Here is an 18,893-nt window from a genome sequence, read left to right as displayed (position 1 = left end):
TACTAGTTAGCAGAAATTTCTCCAGTAAAACATAAGTACTCCCCACAAGGATGTGCTATAAGCAAAAAGTCTAATGTAAATGATTGAGCAAAGTGGCGACAGCTCACTGGACTATGGGGCTAATTCAGAACTGATTGCTGCTATCAGTACTGAACTAAGCATGCCCCGGAGCATGCCTGACAGCCGACGGCTGTCTCAGCCCTGCGATCGCCTCTCCCTGAATGAGAGGCAGAGGCGGTCGCTGGGTGGGACGGGGCGGGCCAGCGACGCTTGGTCGCCGTTTAGGGGGCCCGCACCGTTGGGGTGGGGTGGGGGGCAGGTCTCAGCGACGACTAGCACCTGCCAGCGCGTAGGAGCTGCGCTGGCAGGGAGTTACTCTTCCAGAACAAAAGCATCGCCGCTGTGCGATGCTTTCGTACTTGTGCGGGAGGTCGGGCCTGACATGTGGGGTGGACTAGCCCTGTGCTGGGCGTCCCCCGCATGTCTGTGGTGCCTTATTGTAGATGTGCTAAATTTAGCACATCTACGATCAGGTCTGAATTAGGCCCTATATCGTGAGATTTAATTCTTCCATGAAAGAAGGAATTTACTGACATGTAGAGAAAATAGGATTGTAATTACCTACCGGTAAATCCTTTTCTCGTAGTCCGTAGAGGATGCTGAGGTCCACATTAGTACCGTGGGGTATAGACGGGTCCACTAGTAGCCACTGGCACTTTAAGAGTTTGAGAGTGTGGGCTGGCTCCTCCCTCTATGCCCCTCCTACCAGACTCAGTCTAGAAACTGTGCCCTAGGAGACGGACAACTTCGAGAGAAGGATTTTACACAGATAGTGGCGAGATTCACACCAGCTCACACATACAAGGAAAACCAAGCTAACCAGCAACGGCTGAACAATATTACTTAACCAAGTAACAAAACAGTACTTAACCAAGAACTAAGCAGTACTGAACTAAGTAACCACTGCAGGATCACGAAGCGCTGGGCGGGCGCCCAGCATCCTCTATGGACTACGAGAAAAGGATTTACCGGTAGGTAATTGAAATCCTATTTTCTTTTATGTCCTAGAGGATGCTGGGGTCCACATTAGTACCATGGGGATGTACCAAAGCTCCCAGAACAGGAGAGAGAGCGCAGAGGCTCCTGCAGAACTGATTGACCAAACTTCAGGTCCTCAGCGGCCAAAGTATCGAACTTGTAGAACTTTGCAAACGTGTTCGACCCAGACCAAGTAGCCGATCGGCAAAGCTGTAAAGCCAAGACACCCCGGGCAGCCGCCCAGGAAGAACCCACCTTACGAGTAGAGTGGGCCTTAACAGACGTAGGACACGGCAAGCCTGCCGTAGAATACGCATGCTGGATAGTGAACCTGATCCAGCGAGATATCGTCTGCTTAGAAGCAGGACACCCAATTTTCTTGGGATCATACAGGACAAACAGAGTCCAATTTTCTGTGACGAGCAGTCCTCTTCACATAGATTTGCAAAGCCCTTACAACATCCAAGGACTTTGATGAAATTGAGGAGTCAGTAGCAACTGGCACCACAATAGGTCGGTTGATATGAAATGCCAACACAACCTTCGGAAGGAAGTGCTGACGTGTCCGGAGTTCAGCTCTATCCTCATGGAAGATCAAATAGGGGCTCTTACCAGACAAAGCCCTCAACTCCGAGACACGTCTAGCAGAAGCTAAGGCCAACAAAGTGACCGCCTTCCACGTGAGAAACTTGACCTCAACCTCCGGTAGAGGTTTGAACCAATCCGATTGGAGGAACTGTAACACCACGTTAAGATCCCAGGGCGCCGTAGGTGGCAAAAAGGGAGGCTGGATGTGCAGAACCCCATTCAAGAAAGTCTGAACCTCAGGGAGGGAATCCAATTGTTTCTGGAAGAAAATGGATAGGGACGAAATCTGGACATTTATGGATCCCAACCTCAGGCCCATATCCACACCTGCTTGCAGGAAGAGGAAAAACCGTCCCAGTTGAAACTCCACCATAGGAAACTTCTTGGACTCACACCAAGATACATATTTTTTCCAAATACGATGGTAATGTTTAGACGTTACTCCTTTCCTAGCCAGTATCAGGGTAGGAATAACCTTGTTCAGAATGCCCTTCCGAGCGAATATCTGACGTTCAACCCCCATGCTGTCAAACGTAGCCACGGTAAGCCTTGATAAGCGAATGTCCCCTGCTGCAGCAGGTCCTCCCAAAGAGGAAGAGTCCTCGGCTCTTCCAGCAGTAGAACCAGAAGATCCGCGTACCAAGCCCTTCTTGGCCAGTCTGGAGCAATGAGGATTGCATGAACTCTTGTTCTCCTTATGAGTTTTAGAACTCTTGGAAAGAGTTCAAGTGGAGGAAACACGTACACCGACTGGAACACCCACAGAGTCACTAGGGCGTCCACTGCCACGGCTTGCGGGTCCCTCAACCTGGAACAATACCTCCGAAGCTTCTTGTTGAAACGAGAGGCCATCATGCCTATTTGAGGTACACCCCAAAAAACTTACCTCCGTGAACTCCTCCGGATGGAGTCCCCACTCTCCTGGATGGAGATCGTGTCTACTGAGGAAGTCCGCTTCCCAGTTGTCTACTCCCGGAATGAAGATTGCTGACAGCACCAACACGTGCTTTTCTGCCCAGGGGATTACTCTTGTTACCTCTGACATTGCAGCTCTGCTCTTCGTTCCGCCCTGTCGGTTTATGTGGGCCACCATTGTTACATTGTCCGACTGCACTTGAATGGCTCGATCTCACAGAAGATGGGCCGCTTGGAGAAGACCGTTGCAGACGGCACTTAGTTCCAGAATGTTTATTGGAAGGCTGGATTCCAGGCTTGACCACCTTCCTTGGAAGGTTTTCCCCTGAGTGACCGCGCCCCAGCCCCGGTGACTTGCATCCGTGGTTAGAAGGATCCAGTCCTGAATCCCACACCTGCGGCCCTCCATAAGGTGAGGTAGTTGCAGCCACCAGAGGAGTGTAATCCTGGCTTTCGGCGACAGACGTATTCTCTGGTGCACGTGTAGATGAGATCTCGACCACTTGTCCAGGAGATACAGTTGGAAGGACCGAGCATGAAACCTTCCGTACTGTAGAGCCTCGTAAGAGGCCACCATCTTCCCCAGAAGGCGAATGCACTAATGAACCGATACCCGGGCTGGCTTCAGGACGTCCCAGACCATTGTTTGAATCACCAACGCTTTCTCCTCTGGCAGAAATACACGCTGCACTTCCGTGTCGAGGATCATTCCCAGAAAAGACAACCTCCTTGTCGGCTCCAAATGTGATTTTGGAAGGTTCAGGATTCAACCGTGTTCCCTGAGCAGATGAGTCGTGAGAACAATGGACTGCAACAATGTCTCCCTGGACGAAGCCTTTATCAGCAGATCGTCCAGATATGGGATTATGTTCACCCCCTTTTTGTGGAGGAGAACGATCATCTTTGCCATCACCTTGGTGAACACCCTCGGTGCTGTGGAGAGGCCGAATGGCAGTGCCTGAAATTGATAGTGCAAATCTGAGATAAGTCTGGTGCGGCAGCCAAATCGGAATGTGGAGGTACGCATCCTTGATATCCAGGGATACCAGAAACACTCCCTCCTCCAGACCTGAAATCACTGCTCTGAGAGACTCCATTTTGAATTTGAACACCCTCAGGTAAAGGTTCAGCGATTTCAAGTTCAAAATTGGTCTGACCTAACCATCCGGTTTCGGTACCACGAAAAGGTTTGAATAATAACCCTTGTTTTGTATATGAGGTGGAACTGGGACAATGACCTGTGACTTTTCCAATTTTAGGATGGCTTCCTGTAGAATAGCCATGTCTGTCAGCAAAGCTGGCAAGACCGATTTGAAAAATAGGTGAGGCGGGAGTTCTTTAAACTCCAGTCTGTACCCCTGGGACACAATATCCTGTACCCAGGGATCCAGGCCGGACGACACCTAGACGTATCTGAAATGTCTGAGTCTCGCACCCACCAGCCCGTCCTCCAGGCCTTGCGGTCCACCGTCATGCTGAGGATTTTGTGGAACCAGAAGCAGGTCTCTGGTCCTGGGAGCCTGCAGGTGCAGGCTTTTTGGATTTTGTACGACCATCTCTAAAGAAAGTGGTAGAAGGCTTGAACTTTTTTGCCTTAGCGGTCCGAAAGGACTGCGGCACAGCTGAAGAAAATGGTTTATTCGCAGAAGGTGTAGCAGAGGGAAGGAAAGATGACTTACTCGCGGTTGCCGTGGAAATCCACGCATCCAACGCTTCCCCAAATAGAGCCTGACCGGTGTAGGGTAGGTTCTGCACACTTCTCCTGGATTCCGCGTCTGCAGACCCGAGTCCCGTGCGGGCTGAGACCGACATGGAAGATATCCGTGCAGTCAGCGTACCCAGGTCCTTCATGGATTCCACCATGAACCCCGCAAAATCCTGTATGTTACGTAAAAACAATTCAATGTCACTTCTATCCATTGTATCCAAATCCTCTAGTAATGTGCCTAACCACTTTGCTATGGCTTTAGAAATCCATGCACAGGCAATAGTGGGCCTTAACGCCACTCCTGAAGCAGTGTAAATGGATTTGAGCGTAGTGTCAATCTTACGATCAGCCGGTTCTTTTAACGCAGTAGATCCAAGGACAGGTAAAAACACCTTTTTAGACAGTCTGGAGACAGATGCGTCAACAATGGGTGGGTTTTCCCATTTTTTTCCTATCCTCCTCAGGGAAGGGAAAAGCAACCAGAACCCTTTTTGGGATCTGGAATTTTTTCTCCGGGTTTTCCCAGGATTTTTCAAATATAGCGTTTCATTCTTTAAACACAGGGAAGGTTAGGGAGGCTTTGTTATCGTCAGTGAAGAAAGCCTCCTCAACCTGCTCAGGTGTTGTGTCATTAATGTTTAACACATATCTAATGGCCTCAATCATGAGCTGCACCCTCTTTGCAAGGGATGCCGCCCCCCACAGCACATCCCCATCACCGTCTACAGTATCAGAATCGGTTTCCGTGTCATCTTGCATAATTTGGGCAAGTGCACGTTTCTGTGGGAACATGCTAGGGGATTTTGCAGGAATGGGGCTGACCAAACTGCCATAGACTTTTTCAACACCAGAATTTCAGTCTCAGTATTAGCTACCCTAGTAGAGATCTGGGAGATCATTCCTTTGATAGAAGTTAACCACTCAGGCTCAACAATGGGGATCTGAGACAAAGCATTACAATCCTGTGTACATGGAATGGATCCCTCCTGAGAGGAAACCTCTTCTGCAGCATATGACACGGAGGCCCTAGACATGGCTATGTGAGAAATTAAACACTCACCCCCACACACAGGGAAATGTCAGACACAGTTTCCCCCCTAGTATGCCACACAGAGACACAGAGATTGGAGCCAACCCACACAGCGCTTTTTGAGGTAGAACTAATAAAACTACCAGCGCCATCTGTGTACCTTAATAGACTAACATAGTATCTGAGGTTGAAAAAAGGCAATTTCTACAACCCCCTGGTACTGCACAGGATAGCTGGAGTTGTTTGGAGGGACAGCTCTCCCTGTCAGTGTCTGTGTACAGGAACTGCAGGCAGGAAAATGGCGCTGAATGCTGCTGGGTCTGCTCTGAGGAGAAGCTCCGCCCCCCGAACATGGCGCTGCTTCCCGCTCTTCATTATATTATACTGGCCTGAGGATTTCTGCTGGCAGGGATCCGGGGACCCTGACAGGCTTGCTGACCAGTGTAGGGTTCACGGCGCCCCTCACAGCGCCGCACTATGTACCGCTGAGCTCCGGAGCGCAGTTAGTACTGTGCTCCCTACCCTGTTGCTGCCCTCTTCACACCGGCTCCCCGCTTGCCAGGGGGGCCGGTGACTCACTCGCCACCGAAGTCTTCTGGCTCTGTAAGGGGGTGGCGGCATGCTGCGGGAGTGAGTGGTTGCCTGGAGCGACTAACGATCAGCACCCTCAGGAGCTCAGTGTCCTGTCAGCAGAGATAGTGGCTCAGACCCCGCAGGGCAGACACTACTCCCCCCGTTAGTCCCACAAAACAGAGAGGCTGTTGCCAGCACCCTCCCTGTGCCTAAATTAACTCTTAGAAAAAAATAAAACTAAAGAAGCTCTAGGAGCTCCCTTAGCTGTGACAGGCTCCTCCGGGCACATTTTCTAAACTGAGTCTGGTAGGAGGGGCATAGAGGGAGGAGCCAGCACACACTCTCAAACTCTTAAAGTGCCAGTGTCTCCTAGTGGACCCGTCTATACCCCATGGTACTAATGTGGACCCCATAATCCTCTAGAACGTAAGGGAAATTATAAACATGTTTTTCTTAACAAACTTTTGCCATTGGCCACACTTTATTACACCAATTTGCCAAGGTAAACTTTAGAATATACAAAGCTCTATCTGAAAAACCTGATTCTAGCATTTTCCCTGCTGCAAGTACAGGCTGATACTCCCATATCCGAATATCCGATTGAGATAGTGGCACCTTTACTTTCTAAAGATTCAATGTACACAAACTTTGCTTCATGCACAAAATGATTAAAAATATAGATTAGAAAATTACCTTCGGGCTGTGTGTATAAGGTGTATATGAAACATAAATGAATTTCGTGTTTATACTTGGGTCCCATCCATAAGATATCTCATTATTGTATGCAAATATTACAAAATAATACAGAAAACTCCAAAAATTTACTTATTAGATACAGGATCACAATGAAGTTGGGATGAAACAGCAACCATTCAAGTTGCTGTCACGAGCTGCCGCTGCAGCCTGTGACTCCTGGACATCTGGCTCTGCCAGGGTCGGACTGGCCCACAGGGGTACCAGGGAAACCACCGGTAGGCCCCACTGCCTGAGGGCCCACTCCTTCCTCTAAGGATCAGGTTCCAGACTGTGCACTTGTATTATACATGGTAGATATTTTGCATTACACTCCACTCAACTATTGTGTATTTCAAGCCATTGTGTAGGCTGGCCACACACCCCTTGTAGGCTGGCCACACCCCTAAGTATGGGCCCCTATCACTGCATTCCCCCGGTGGGCCCTTCATGCCCCAGTCCGACACTGGGCTCTGCTGTGGACGGGAAGACACTTCCGGGCCGCCGCGTCCATATTAACAGGGGACGCTTCCGCACAACGTACTCGGCGGTTGCCGAGCAACGGGACGCCAGGCGGTTGCGGAGATTCTAGGCTGCTGTAGACTGTGCCGCCCAGTGCTAGGACGTGCACAGCAGCAGCTGTTGTTAGTTTTAATAATAGGGGGCTTGGCCGTACTCTCTTCCCCTATTGGCTCCCAACAGCCTTATTAACCTCTCAAGCCCTGTCAGCCCTGCCAGTTATAGCTGCTCCATACGGTGTACTGCTCTCAGTTCATCTGTCCAGTGGGTTTTGCCTTGCTCCTGCATTGAATTCCAGCTTCACAATCTTGCCGACGAACTTAGTCTGCCGACTACTGCTACCCTGTCTCCAAGTGTCTGCACCCCAGTCCGTCCGTGTACCACTACCTCCTGTGTCTCTCCTAGTGTCTGCAGTTGTTCCATCTCCACAGCCTCAGCCTACCATCGGCCGTGAGCTCCCCGCCACCTTCTCCAGTTCCCGTTGTTTCTGCGTACCGCTGCAGTTTGATATAGCATACAACATCTCTACCAATCCTTAGTCCAGTTCAGGTGTCAAGTGACCCAGACAGAGGGCCGCGACCTGCACGTCGGGAGTCGCGAAGCCGATAACCCCTTGCGGTTTCCTGGTGAATCCCGCAATGGGATATGGGCTTCTGTTCTAGGTAACGTCAACCACGGTACCTGATCCCAAGTTTTAGATACTGCAACAGTTCCTGGCACAGCATCAGTTCCTGACATTCCAGATACAGAATAAGTTCCTGACAGTTGCACATCTGCTGCTAACATTTCCCTAGCAAAGCCCTTGGGGCTATAACATGTTTTCCAGGGTATTCCCCAGAACTCTTGGTATTGGCAAAAAAGAAAATTGTGGGATTCGTGATTCAGCAAACTTGAGGGTCTATTTACTAAGCCTAGGAGAGAGACAAAGTAGAAAGAGATAAACTACCAACCAGTTTCTGACATTTTCACACACACGACAATTAGGAGCTGATCGATTAGTACTTTCTCTCTCTCCAAGGCTTAGTAAATAGCCACTTAAGGGGGGTACACATGTAGAGATGAATGCTTAAATTTTAAGCAATCTGACTAGATTGCTAACAAATTGAGAACACATCGCTCCGTGTGTACAGCTCATAGTCATAGCGATGCGCGGCCCCGCTCGTCGCTATCGCTGACTCTAGATTGGCCTGCATGCAGGACAAATCTGGTCAGATCGCTCCCTTCACCGCTGGGTGAAGTGAGCGGTTTTGTTTTTTTCCCCCCTCGCTCAGCACACATCGAGCTGTGTGCCGAGCATCCTGAGATGTGTGCTGAGCGTTCTGTGCTAGATAGCTCAGCATACATCTCTGGCACACATCTCCATGTGAGTAGCCCCAATTAGCGTATTAAACGAGGGTGTGAATACTTCTGCAAGATAAGCCTTTGCTGGCTAAAAAAAAAAAAAAAGTTTAAGCAATCCTCTAGAAAACATTAAGAATAGTGGCCTTATTAGCTAGGTGGTATAAATTGAAACAAGTACTGTGTTGTCCAATCAAAGATAAAGGAATACATTAATATAGTTTTGTCAGCATATTGCACCATCACAAGACATCAAAAGAAGCCTTTAATCCAGTCTTGTAACATCACGAGTTAATCACATTCTAGAACTGACTTGCTTTAGAAACCGACATTTAAGCAAATGGGACAATTACATAACAACCAGACTTCCATTTTCCATTAAATGTCAGGTTAGCTATTTTATGTCGAGAACCCATTACAGAAATGAACATTATTCAAATGTCCAAAGGTTTTAATATTTTTTTTTTAAAGAAAAGGAGATTTATGGTAGACTTACCATTGTTAAATCTCTTTCTGCGAGGTACATTGGTTCCACAGGGAAACATCAGGGTGTAGAGATTGATCTTGATCCAGAGGCACCAACAGGCTATAGCTTTAGACTGTCCCAGAATGCATTAGGGCCTCCTCTATAACCCCGCCTCCAGGAACTGTGAGCTCAGTTTCGTTAACCAGTCCAATGCAGGAGCAGGTAAAAGAGAAGGTAGATGTTAGTCACATAGAACCACATTCTTTCGACAGGAGAAGGGACTAGCTGCTAATGCCTTAAAACCCATAGAAGCTAGGCACCCTGTGGAACCAATGTACCTCGCAGAAAGAGATTTAACGATGGTAAGTCTACCATAAATCTCCTTTTCTGCAGCGGGGTACATTGGTTTCCACAGGGAAACATCGGGGATGTCCTAAAGCAGTTCCTCATGGGAGGGGATGCGCCGTAGCGGGTATGAGAACCCGGCGTCCAAAGGAAGCATCCTGGGAGGCGGAAGTATCAAAGGCATAGAACCTAATTAACGTGTTAACTGAGGACCACGTAACCGCCTTGCACAATTGTTCAGCGGACGCGCCTCGGCGGTCCGCCCAAGAAGGTCCAACAGACAGAGTAGAATGGGCTTTAATAGCAGCAGGAGCTGGGAGTCCAGCCTGTGCATAGGCTTGTGCAATCATCATTCTAATCCATGCGGCCAAGGTTTGCTTATTTGCAGGCCATCCACGTTTGTGAAAACCAAAAAGTACATAAAGGGTATCTGACCTCCTGATAGAGGCAGTCCTCTCCACGTATATACGGAGAGCCCGTAGCACATCCAAAGACCACTTTTTGGAGGACAAACCAGGAGAGATGAAAGGCCGGAAACCACAATCTTTTGGTCAATGTGAAAAGATGACACCACCTTAGGTAAATGACCTGGTCGAGTTCTAAGAACTGCCCGGTCACGGTGAAATATCAGAAAGTGTGGACGACAGGACAAAGTGCCTAGGTATGACACCCTCCTAGCAGAGGCGATAGCCAGTAGGAACAGGACCTTGACCGTAAGCCATTTAAGGTCCACTGACTCAAGAGGTTCAATTGAAGACTCTTGCAGGGCATTCAGGAAAACAGACATATCCCATGGAGCGACAGGAGGGACATAGGGAGGCTGAATCCGTAACACACCCCGAGTGAAAGTATGAACGTCAGGAATAGACACAATTTTTCTCTGAAACCACACCGACAAGGCAGAAATATGAACCTTGAGGGAGATCAGACAAAGGCCTAAGTACAGACCTTGTTGCAGAAAAGCCAGAAGTCTGGGAGTTCTGAATTTGTATGCATCATAATTCTTAGCAGCACACCAGGTGAAGTAAGAATGCCAGACCCTATAATAAATCCGCGCAGATGCCGGTTTGCGGGCCTTCAGCATAGCTTGGATAACCTCCTCGGGGAATTCTTTTGCCCTCACGAGTGAAGCTTCAAGAGCCACGCCGTCAAAGCCAGTCTGGCCAAGTCCAGGTAGACTCAAGGGCCCCGAACGAGGAGGTCTGGGCGTTAAGAAAGTAGAAGAGGACGCTCTATCGAGAGACCCTGCAGGTCTGAGAACCAATGCCTTCTGGGCCACGCTGGAGCGACTAGAAGTAGTAGTAGTAGTATTCCTCCTTCTTGTTTGAACGTCCGCAGTACCCTGGGCAGGAGTGACACCGGAGGGAACATGTAGGGCAGCTGAAAGTTCCATGGAATTGCTAGTGCAACTACGAACGCTGCTTGAGGTTCTTGATCCAAAGACCGGAACTTCGTGATTGTGTCGAGACGCCATCAGGTCTACATCTGGTAGGCCCCACTTGTCCACTAGGAGTTGAAAGACTTTCTGATGAAGACTGCACTCTCCGGCGTGCACGTCCTGACGACTGAGGAAATCAGCTTCCCAGTTGAGGACTCCCGGAATGAACACTGCCGATATTGCTGGTAGATGACGTTCTGCCCAACGAAGGATTTTTGATACTTCCATCATTGCCATGCGGCTTCGAGTGCCGCCTTGATGGTTTATGAATGCCACCGTGGTGGAGTTGTCTGACCATACTTGAACAGGCCTGTTTTGTAACAGAGGCAGGGCGAGAGACAAAGCATTTAACACCGCCCGCAATTCCAGAAAGTTTATCGGGAAGAGAGATTCCTCCTTGGTCCACCGACCCTGGAAGGAGTGTTGCTCCAATACCGCGCGCCAACCCTTCAGACTGGTATCTGACGTCAGCAGGACCCAGTTGGAGATCCAGAAGGGACGGACCCTGCTTAAATGCTGGTCCTGTAGCCACCAGGTCAGCAACAAATGAACCTTCGGAGTTAAGGAGATCATGTGAGACCTTATTCGATGAGGTAGGCCGTCCTACTTGGGAAAAAATGAACCCTTGCAGAGGGCGGGAATGAAACAGAGCGTACTCCACCATGTCAATAGCCAACACCATGAGGCCTAGTACTTGCATCGCTGACACTCTTGGGTGAGAGGGGAAGTATCTAATCCTGTCCTGAAGTTTCAGGACCTTCTCTGGAGACAGAAACAGCCGTTGACTGTGTGTGTGTCCAGAAGTGACCCCAGGTGCACCATGCTCCGAGCATCGACCAGTGAGGACTTCTTCCAGTTGATTAGCCACCCGTGGGCTTGTAGGAAGTTTACAGTTCGTTGTAGATGACCGAGGAGGACATTTTGGAAGTTTGCCAGAATCAGCAAGTCATCCAGATACAGCAGGATTCTGACTCCCTGGCAACGGAGATGAGCTGTCATCACGGCCATAACCTTGGTGAAGATCCGAGGGGCCGTTTCCAGTCCAAACGGCAGAGCCTAGAATTGATAATGGAGGCTGCCAACAGCAAACCGCAGATATTGCTGATGCGATATGGCAATAGGAATATGCAGGTAAGCACCTTGTAAATCCAGGGATACCAAATAGTCTCCGGGTTCCATGGCCAGAGCAATTGAGCGCAGTGTTTCCATACGGAACTTGGACACTCTCACACACTTGTTCATTGATTTGAGGTTGAGTATAGGCTGGAAAGATCCATTGGGTTTCGGGACTAGAAACAGAGTCAAGTAGTATCCTCCTGTCTATCTGGGACAGAAGTACCGGCACCACCACTCCTGTCTCCAGGAGGGAACGTACAACCAGTTGTAGAGCTTGCGCCTTCAACGGATCCGAAGGGATAACCATCGTGCAAAACTGGCGAGGGGGACGTCTCTTGAAAGAGACTGCATACCCGTGAGAGACAACTTCTCACACCCATGCGTCTGAAGTGGTCTTCAACCAGACCTGGGTGAATCGCAGAAGTTGGCCTTGTCGTATTTAGAAGCAGACCGACGGGCGGCCCAGGATTGTTTTGCCTTGAGCTTAGTGGTTTTGGGAGCACGAGAATGTCTCGGGAATGCCTGAAGTTTTGCTTTCCCTTGAGGCCGAAAGGAGCGAAAAGTGGTTACTAATCCTTCTGCACAGAAGGCAAAAGGTTTCTGGAGAAATGCAGTCCCGAAATAGGATGTCTCCTTTAAAAGGGAGTACCTCCAAGGTCTTTTTGGAGTCCAGGTCCACCTTCCACGACCTTAACCACAGAATACGGCGAGCAAGGATTGACGCAGTCGAAGCCTTGGCCGCCAGCACACCTGCCTCAGAGGACGCCTCCTGAATGTAATAGGCAGCGGTGGTAATATGAGACAGTAGTTACCTGTTTCTAGTACTGTGTGGGAACCCCCCTCCCTTTGCCCATTCCCAGTACCGTAACTAGACATTATAGTGCTGTATGCGAGAAACAGCATCGGCGCCCCCATCATATTTAAAATTGGGCCAGTGCTCGCCTACGGCATGCGGCAAAAATATAGGAGCGCCACTTAAACACATTACACCAGGTAGAGCTCAATTTTACACATTACTTCAGGTAATGCAGTTCAGAATGTTGATAGGGAGGAGAGACTACTCCTTGGTCCAGCGACCCCGGAGAGAGTGTTGCTCGAACACCACGCCCCAGCCCCTCAGACTGGCGTCCGTTGTCAAGAGGACCCAATTGGGAATCCAGAAGGGACGGCCCCTGCTCAACTGTTGATCCTGGAGCCACCAGGACAGAGACAAGCGGACCTCCGGAGTCAGGACCATCATATGAGACCTGGTCCGCTGAGGTAGACAGTCCCACTTGGTTAGCATTAACCGTTGGAGAGGACGAGAATGGAATTGAGTATACTCCACCATGTCGAAAGTCGACACCATCAGGCCTAGTACTTGCATTGCCGAGTGAATGGACACACTTGGGCGAGAGAGGAAGTATCTGATCCTGTCCTGAAGCCTCAGGACCTTCTCTGGAGACAGAAACAGCCTCTGGCTGTGCGTATCCAGTAGAGCCCCCAGGTGCACTATGCGCCGCGCAGGGACCAGGGAGGACTTTTTCCAAATTGACCAGCCACCCGTGGGCTGTCAGGAATTACACCATCAGCTGGAGATGCCCCAGGAGGACATCTTGGGAGCTTGCCAGAATCAGCAGGACGTCTAGATATGGCAGGATCCTGATTCCCTGTTGACGGAGATGAGCTGTCATCACGGCCATGACCTTGGTGAAAATCAGAGGGGCCGTGGTCAGTCCAAACAGCAGAGCCCTGAATTGATAATGGAGGTTGCAAATAGCAAACCGCAGATTTTGCTGATGTGAAATGGCAATAGGAATATGCAAGTAAGCATCCTGTATATCCAGGGATACCATGTAGTCCCCAGGTTCCATGGCCAGTACAATGGAGCGCAGTGTTTCCATACGGAACTTGGAAACTCTCATGGACTTGTTCAGTGACTTGAGGTTGAGAATAGGCCGGAAAGACCCACTGGGTTTCGGTACTAGAAACAGGGTTGAGTAATAGCCATTCCCTTTTTGAGAGAGAGGCAACGGCACCACCACTCCTGTCTCCAGGAGGGATTGGACAACCAAGTGTAAAGCTTGCGCCTTCACCGGGTCCGATGGGATGACCGTTGCACAGAACTGGCGAGGGAGGACGTCTCTTGAAAGAGACCGCGTACCCGTGAGAGACAACTTCCTGCACTCACGCGTCTGAAGTGGTCCTTAACCAGACCTGGGTGAACTGCAAAAGTCAGCCTTCCACCCTGGGGTCCACCAGGGGAAGGCCCGCCCCGTCATGCTGCAGGCTTGTCCTGTTTGGAAGCAGGCTGACGGGCAGTCCAGGATTGTTTAGATTTGGGCTTACCGGCCTTGGAAGTATGAGGCTTGTTCGAGTACCCCTGACCCTTTGATTTACCGCAAGTCCGAAAGGAACGAAAAGTAGTACTTTTAGCTTTCGGAGCAGGAGTAGTAGTATTAGGAAGGAACGCAGACTTAACAGAGGCTAAGTCAGTCACAATCTTAATAAGATCTTCTCCAAATAGGATGTCATAGGATGACCCAGTACCCACATGCCCAGCAGCAGGTTCCTTCCCCTGGTAAATCCGTGGGAGCAGCACTGCCTGATGCAGGAGCGTCTGCGGAATTCCCGCCCTGTGTAGCAGACATTATGAGGAATGTAGCCGTGGGGCCCACAGTACAATATGGCCAAACAATAGGAATACCGTAATCCCCTGATTTATGTGCTAATAAAAGCAGGACACAAACATAGAAAAGAATCGGTACGAGGTGACTGAAATACACAGAAAAATACACTGAGATGTATAGACTGTATACATACTCAAATAAATGTGGACCCTGATGCACTTATGCTCACAGGGCTCAGAATATAGTGATAGCAAGGGTGTGATACACTTAAAAGGAGAGCACACACAGCAGCTATATGGCACACTCAGTCACAAACACAATGCAGGAGTAATGTACACAACAATAAAACTGCACTGGACAGCCAATTTACATATAATAGCAAATATGTATATGCAAAGAGATATAACAATGCACAGCAATACTAGTGTTCACTCTAGGCAGTTTTAGCAGGGCGCCGCGCCCTGACCGTTTTTTTAGCAGGCAAAACCCGCCCTGACCCTTTTGCGGTGCCGCTAGAACAGCCGCCGGCTTCCTGCCCTCCCAGCGTGTAAAGATGCCGTGCGCATGCGCGCGGCATCCATTCACGCATTGGGAGAGAGCTGGGGGAAGCCCCCAAAAGTGACATCGCCAGCCACAGACGCCCTCTATAGTAGCGTCTGTGGGCCGCACCGCCCACTAAAATGACGTAGGCATGGCCAAGCCCCCATATTTGCGTGGCCGTGCCCCCGTTTCGGCCGCGCGCACATATGCCCTCGGAGTCCAGCGCCATGCCCCTTTTCACTTCTAGAGTGAACACTACAAAACTGGATGTATATCACAGAATAATTGTACCACCTATTCTGTTAGAAGCACACTTTTTTCTTAACTAAAGCTGTCTACATGACATGTAGAATACTCAAGTGTCTGTATAAACACAGCGCTGTGACAGGCGGCTATACAGAGGAGACAGCACCCAGCAATTCCGTGGAGAGCAGCCCTGAAGTAGAAACGGCGCCTGGTCTCAGCAGGGAGTTGAGGGAGAAAGTGAAAGCAGCTCCAAGGTGGGAACATCTGCGGGAGATGGCGCCCAGAGCTGGGGGGAGGGGCTACAGGTTAGCACTCTATCCCCCTTTCGCTGGACTTCACCACCGGTATAAACGGAGCCTGTATAAAAAGTAACCTGTGCTCCTATAGCCCTGGTGGATATGGCGGGGTCCCTGAGTTGTACAGTGTCCACGCCAGCCGCGCGGTCCGTCTCCTAGCAATCGCAATTTCAACCCGGCGGGTCCCACCTGGGGGACCCTCTTACCTCCTCCCCATGTCCTGCAGCCACGCAATCCTGGAAATGAGCAGCGGCGGTGTACCAAGATACCGGTGCGTCTCCGCTGTAAGTACCTAGGAACCAGGCCGCGCGAGAATACAGCGCCACAGATGGGAGGTGATGGAGTCGCAGCACAGCATGTCCTAAGGACATAAAAGTGCTGCTGCTCAACTTCAAAAAGCTTTCTTCTTCAATTCTGCGGGGCTGCCTAACGCAGCCCTCGCCTGTTAGTGACCTGCTATGCAGGCACCAACTTTAAAACTGAGCTCCTGTGCACGGAGGGGTTCTATAGAGGAGGCGGTGCGGTGCATCCTGGGTACAGTCAAAGTTTTTAGCCTGTTGGTGCCTCGGTTCAAGATCCAACTCTACACCCCAATGTAATTCCCTGTGGAATACCAGTGTAACCAGCTGCAGAATTTTTTTTTTTTGAGAAGCCGCAGAGACACTGACAGTTACGTGGACATGGGGTTATTCAGAGATGGACGCAGATCGCTGCATACGCAGCAGGATCTGGTCCGTCTCCTCACATGTTGGGGGCCGCCCAGCACAGGTCAAGGCTGCCCAGCAGGTGTGGTGCCGCCTCATGATGTGTCCACCGCATCGAATTATGGTTGACACCTTCCAGCGCACCCTAGCTGCGCTTTCTTGCAGTCCGACGCCATTTTTTTAATTGGAGCGGCTGCATGTGACATCTCGCAGCCACCCTGAAAACCCTCACGGCAAGCCACTGTTTGGCCTGCCACACCCACAAAATGCCACGTCGCCGCCCACCCAACAAACGCCGCTGTCATTCATGTTGCAGACGCATCCTTTAAGGATACACCCGCAATGTGAATGACCACGCAGGCATGATGCAGTCATTGCGAGTGCGCAGTTTGCCGATGTACAGCAAACTGCGATGCGGCCGCATTGGCAGACAAGTCTGAATTAGCCCCATAGTGACATCACCAATCGGGGACACAGCCAGGAGTATGTCTGAGGGAAGCCGGAGAAAGACCTGGACACACATGGATGCTGTGATCAGTGCTGGAGCCAGATGTGAGAGTGTCACCCTGAGAAGACAGTTTTTATGTTGAATATGTACATGCAAATTTTGTGTAAAGTATCCTGCTTTTACAACAATACTGCACTGTCTGGGCCCCATTTGTTTTATTGTCGGAATTTAAGCTGCCCATGAGGAAGGGTAAAAGGAGGAGCAGGGATGGCTGCAGCAAAAAGTGGACTGTTTTAAAGATTGACTTGAATTTCATACACTAAAATTGAGATTTGCGCAATGAGTTAACTTGATTTTTTTTTTTTTTTTTATAAAGCTTGAGATGTATTTGTAGTTTTGGAATGACAAAATCACAGCAGTATTATCAATAACTTATTGTGTAAACAATGGACAGAGCAGAAGAGAGACACATGGGATTGGGTAAAAACCAAAACAGTTCGGACCCAGGAACGAGCCACTGAGACAAAGTCTTCCTTCTGGAGCTTGTGATGTTCGTCCCTGAAGAGGGGGTCCAGGATGTGTCTGTGACAGTTGTCACTTAGGAGATGAGGAGGGAGAGATTACAGTCTCCCCGTATGGTCTGGGGATGGGGTAAACCAGAACAGTCCGGACCACATGTGAAGGCTGTAATCTCTCCCTCCCCGTCTCAGTGGTGACAGCTGTCACAGATGTTCCACAGACGGGGACATGCACTACTACTGTAGCTCCAGAGTGGCAGAATTTGCTGCAGGGTGATGGTCTGGTCCAACGCTCAAGGGTCCGAAACCTTCCGGTTTTTACCCAGTCTCAAGGGATACAGAACAGTACAAAACATGAATAAAGAGACGTTTAGAAGCCAAGATATTATGAACTATCTAAATGTCATCCCTTGTAACACTGGCCTGTTCTGTCCATTCAGGCGAATGGCTGGTGTACTGTACAATAATGATGGTATAAGAATGACCAAGGTACTGTATTCAATGCATGGGAGACATGTATCAAACCTCCTAAAGAGTGGAGAATAGGACAAGTGGAAAAGTGGCCCATAACAAACCAATCAACTCCTACCTTGATAAATGATTGCTAGAGGCTGATTGGTTGCTATTGGCAACTTCTTCACTTGTCCACTTTTACACCTTTTAACAGGCTTCATACATTTCCCCCGTGTCCCCATCAGGGAAAGCCGCATCCGCTCATGAACTATTAAATTGAGTTATATTGTCTTACTGTAAAACTGCGCGTCTACTGGGGAGAAATGCTGCCAGCACGTTACTATTTACCTATGAGACCCGCTATGACCATGATTCTGACCTCCGGGAGCCCCGCACATCAGCACTAGCAGCAGCAGCAGCAGCAGCAGCCAGCTTGTGTAACATCACATGCCGGCTCTATGACTGGAGGACATCGGTGACTTCCGGGTGTGTGACGCCATGCCACACATAGCGTCAGCGTGTCCAAGTGAGCTGGCGGGAGGGAGCCACCTGGCGGTTGTCTCATGTACTGACAGTACACTGCCATCGTGCTTAACTGCTGGTTGAATCCTTTTTAGATGGTAAAGTTGAACCAGTGCGTTTTGGGGGGGTAAGGTCCTCTCGCGAAGGGTGTATATAGGAGCTGCCCTGGTTGCTCAAACGTGACTGCCAGCTGCACACTAGTGCATTACTTTTCCATATTATTTCCTTTCCATTTCAAACATTGCTGGCATTGCCACATATTTACAATTCGAAGCCTTAAGTAGCAAAATCAGCTACATTTTTACTGTACAGTGCCTTAATATATAGATTTGTTAAATCTTGCTGTACAACTTGCCTCAGTCCCGCTAATTGGGTTGCAGAGTCTATAAGTGCGGGGAGGGTTAGTCGGGGGGATGTCCAGCTACTCAGGGAGTGCTGGGCATGCCCCCAAAATGATGAAAAAGGGGGTCGTGGCACTAGGCCATGCCCACTCATGCCGAGGCCATGCCCCTTTTTCTGCCGCGGACGCGCCTTAAGGCCCATACACACTGGGCGATATTGAGCTGAAAGCAGCTCACTTTTGGTGTTTTGAGCTGCTTTTTAGCTCAAAGCCGCCCAGTGTGTATGCCCAAATGATGAGCGGTGATCGCTGATGCGCGCTCCCGCTTCATCGCTGGCGGCTGCCGTTCATCTACTGGTATTACCAATAGATGAACGGCGGGGTGAGCGGCTTACCATAGCGTCCTGCTAT

At 49.8% G+C, this 18,893-nt stretch overlaps 1 protein-coding gene across 2 annotated transcripts in view; it reads right to left on the bottom strand.

The window, feature by feature from the left end:
• OXNAD1 (oxidoreductase NAD binding domain containing 1) overlaps window positions 1–18,137 on the bottom strand; it is a 174,579-nt gene extending 156,442 nt beyond the window's left edge. For both annotated transcript variants that reach the window (XM_063922163.1, XM_063922164.1), the window contains exon 1: window positions 17,969–18,137. In XM_063922163.1, the coding sequence (XP_063778233.1) occupies window positions 17,969–18,018 (50 nt within the window). In that variant the 5' untranslated portion in view covers window positions 18,019–18,137. The remainder of the gene's footprint in view (window positions 1–17,968) is intronic.
• Window positions 18,138–18,893: the final 756 nt, after the last annotated feature.

The sequence above is a fragment of the Pseudophryne corroboree genome, chromosome 5 (genome assembly GCF_028390025.1).
Source record: "Pseudophryne corroboree isolate aPseCor3 chromosome 5, aPseCor3.hap2, whole genome shotgun sequence".
Classification (NCBI taxonomy): Eukaryota; Metazoa; Chordata; class Amphibia; order Anura; family Myobatrachidae; genus Pseudophryne; species Pseudophryne corroboree.
The sequence above is the reverse complement of the archived record's forward strand: the minus strand, read 5'-3'. Positions and strand labels throughout refer to the sequence as shown.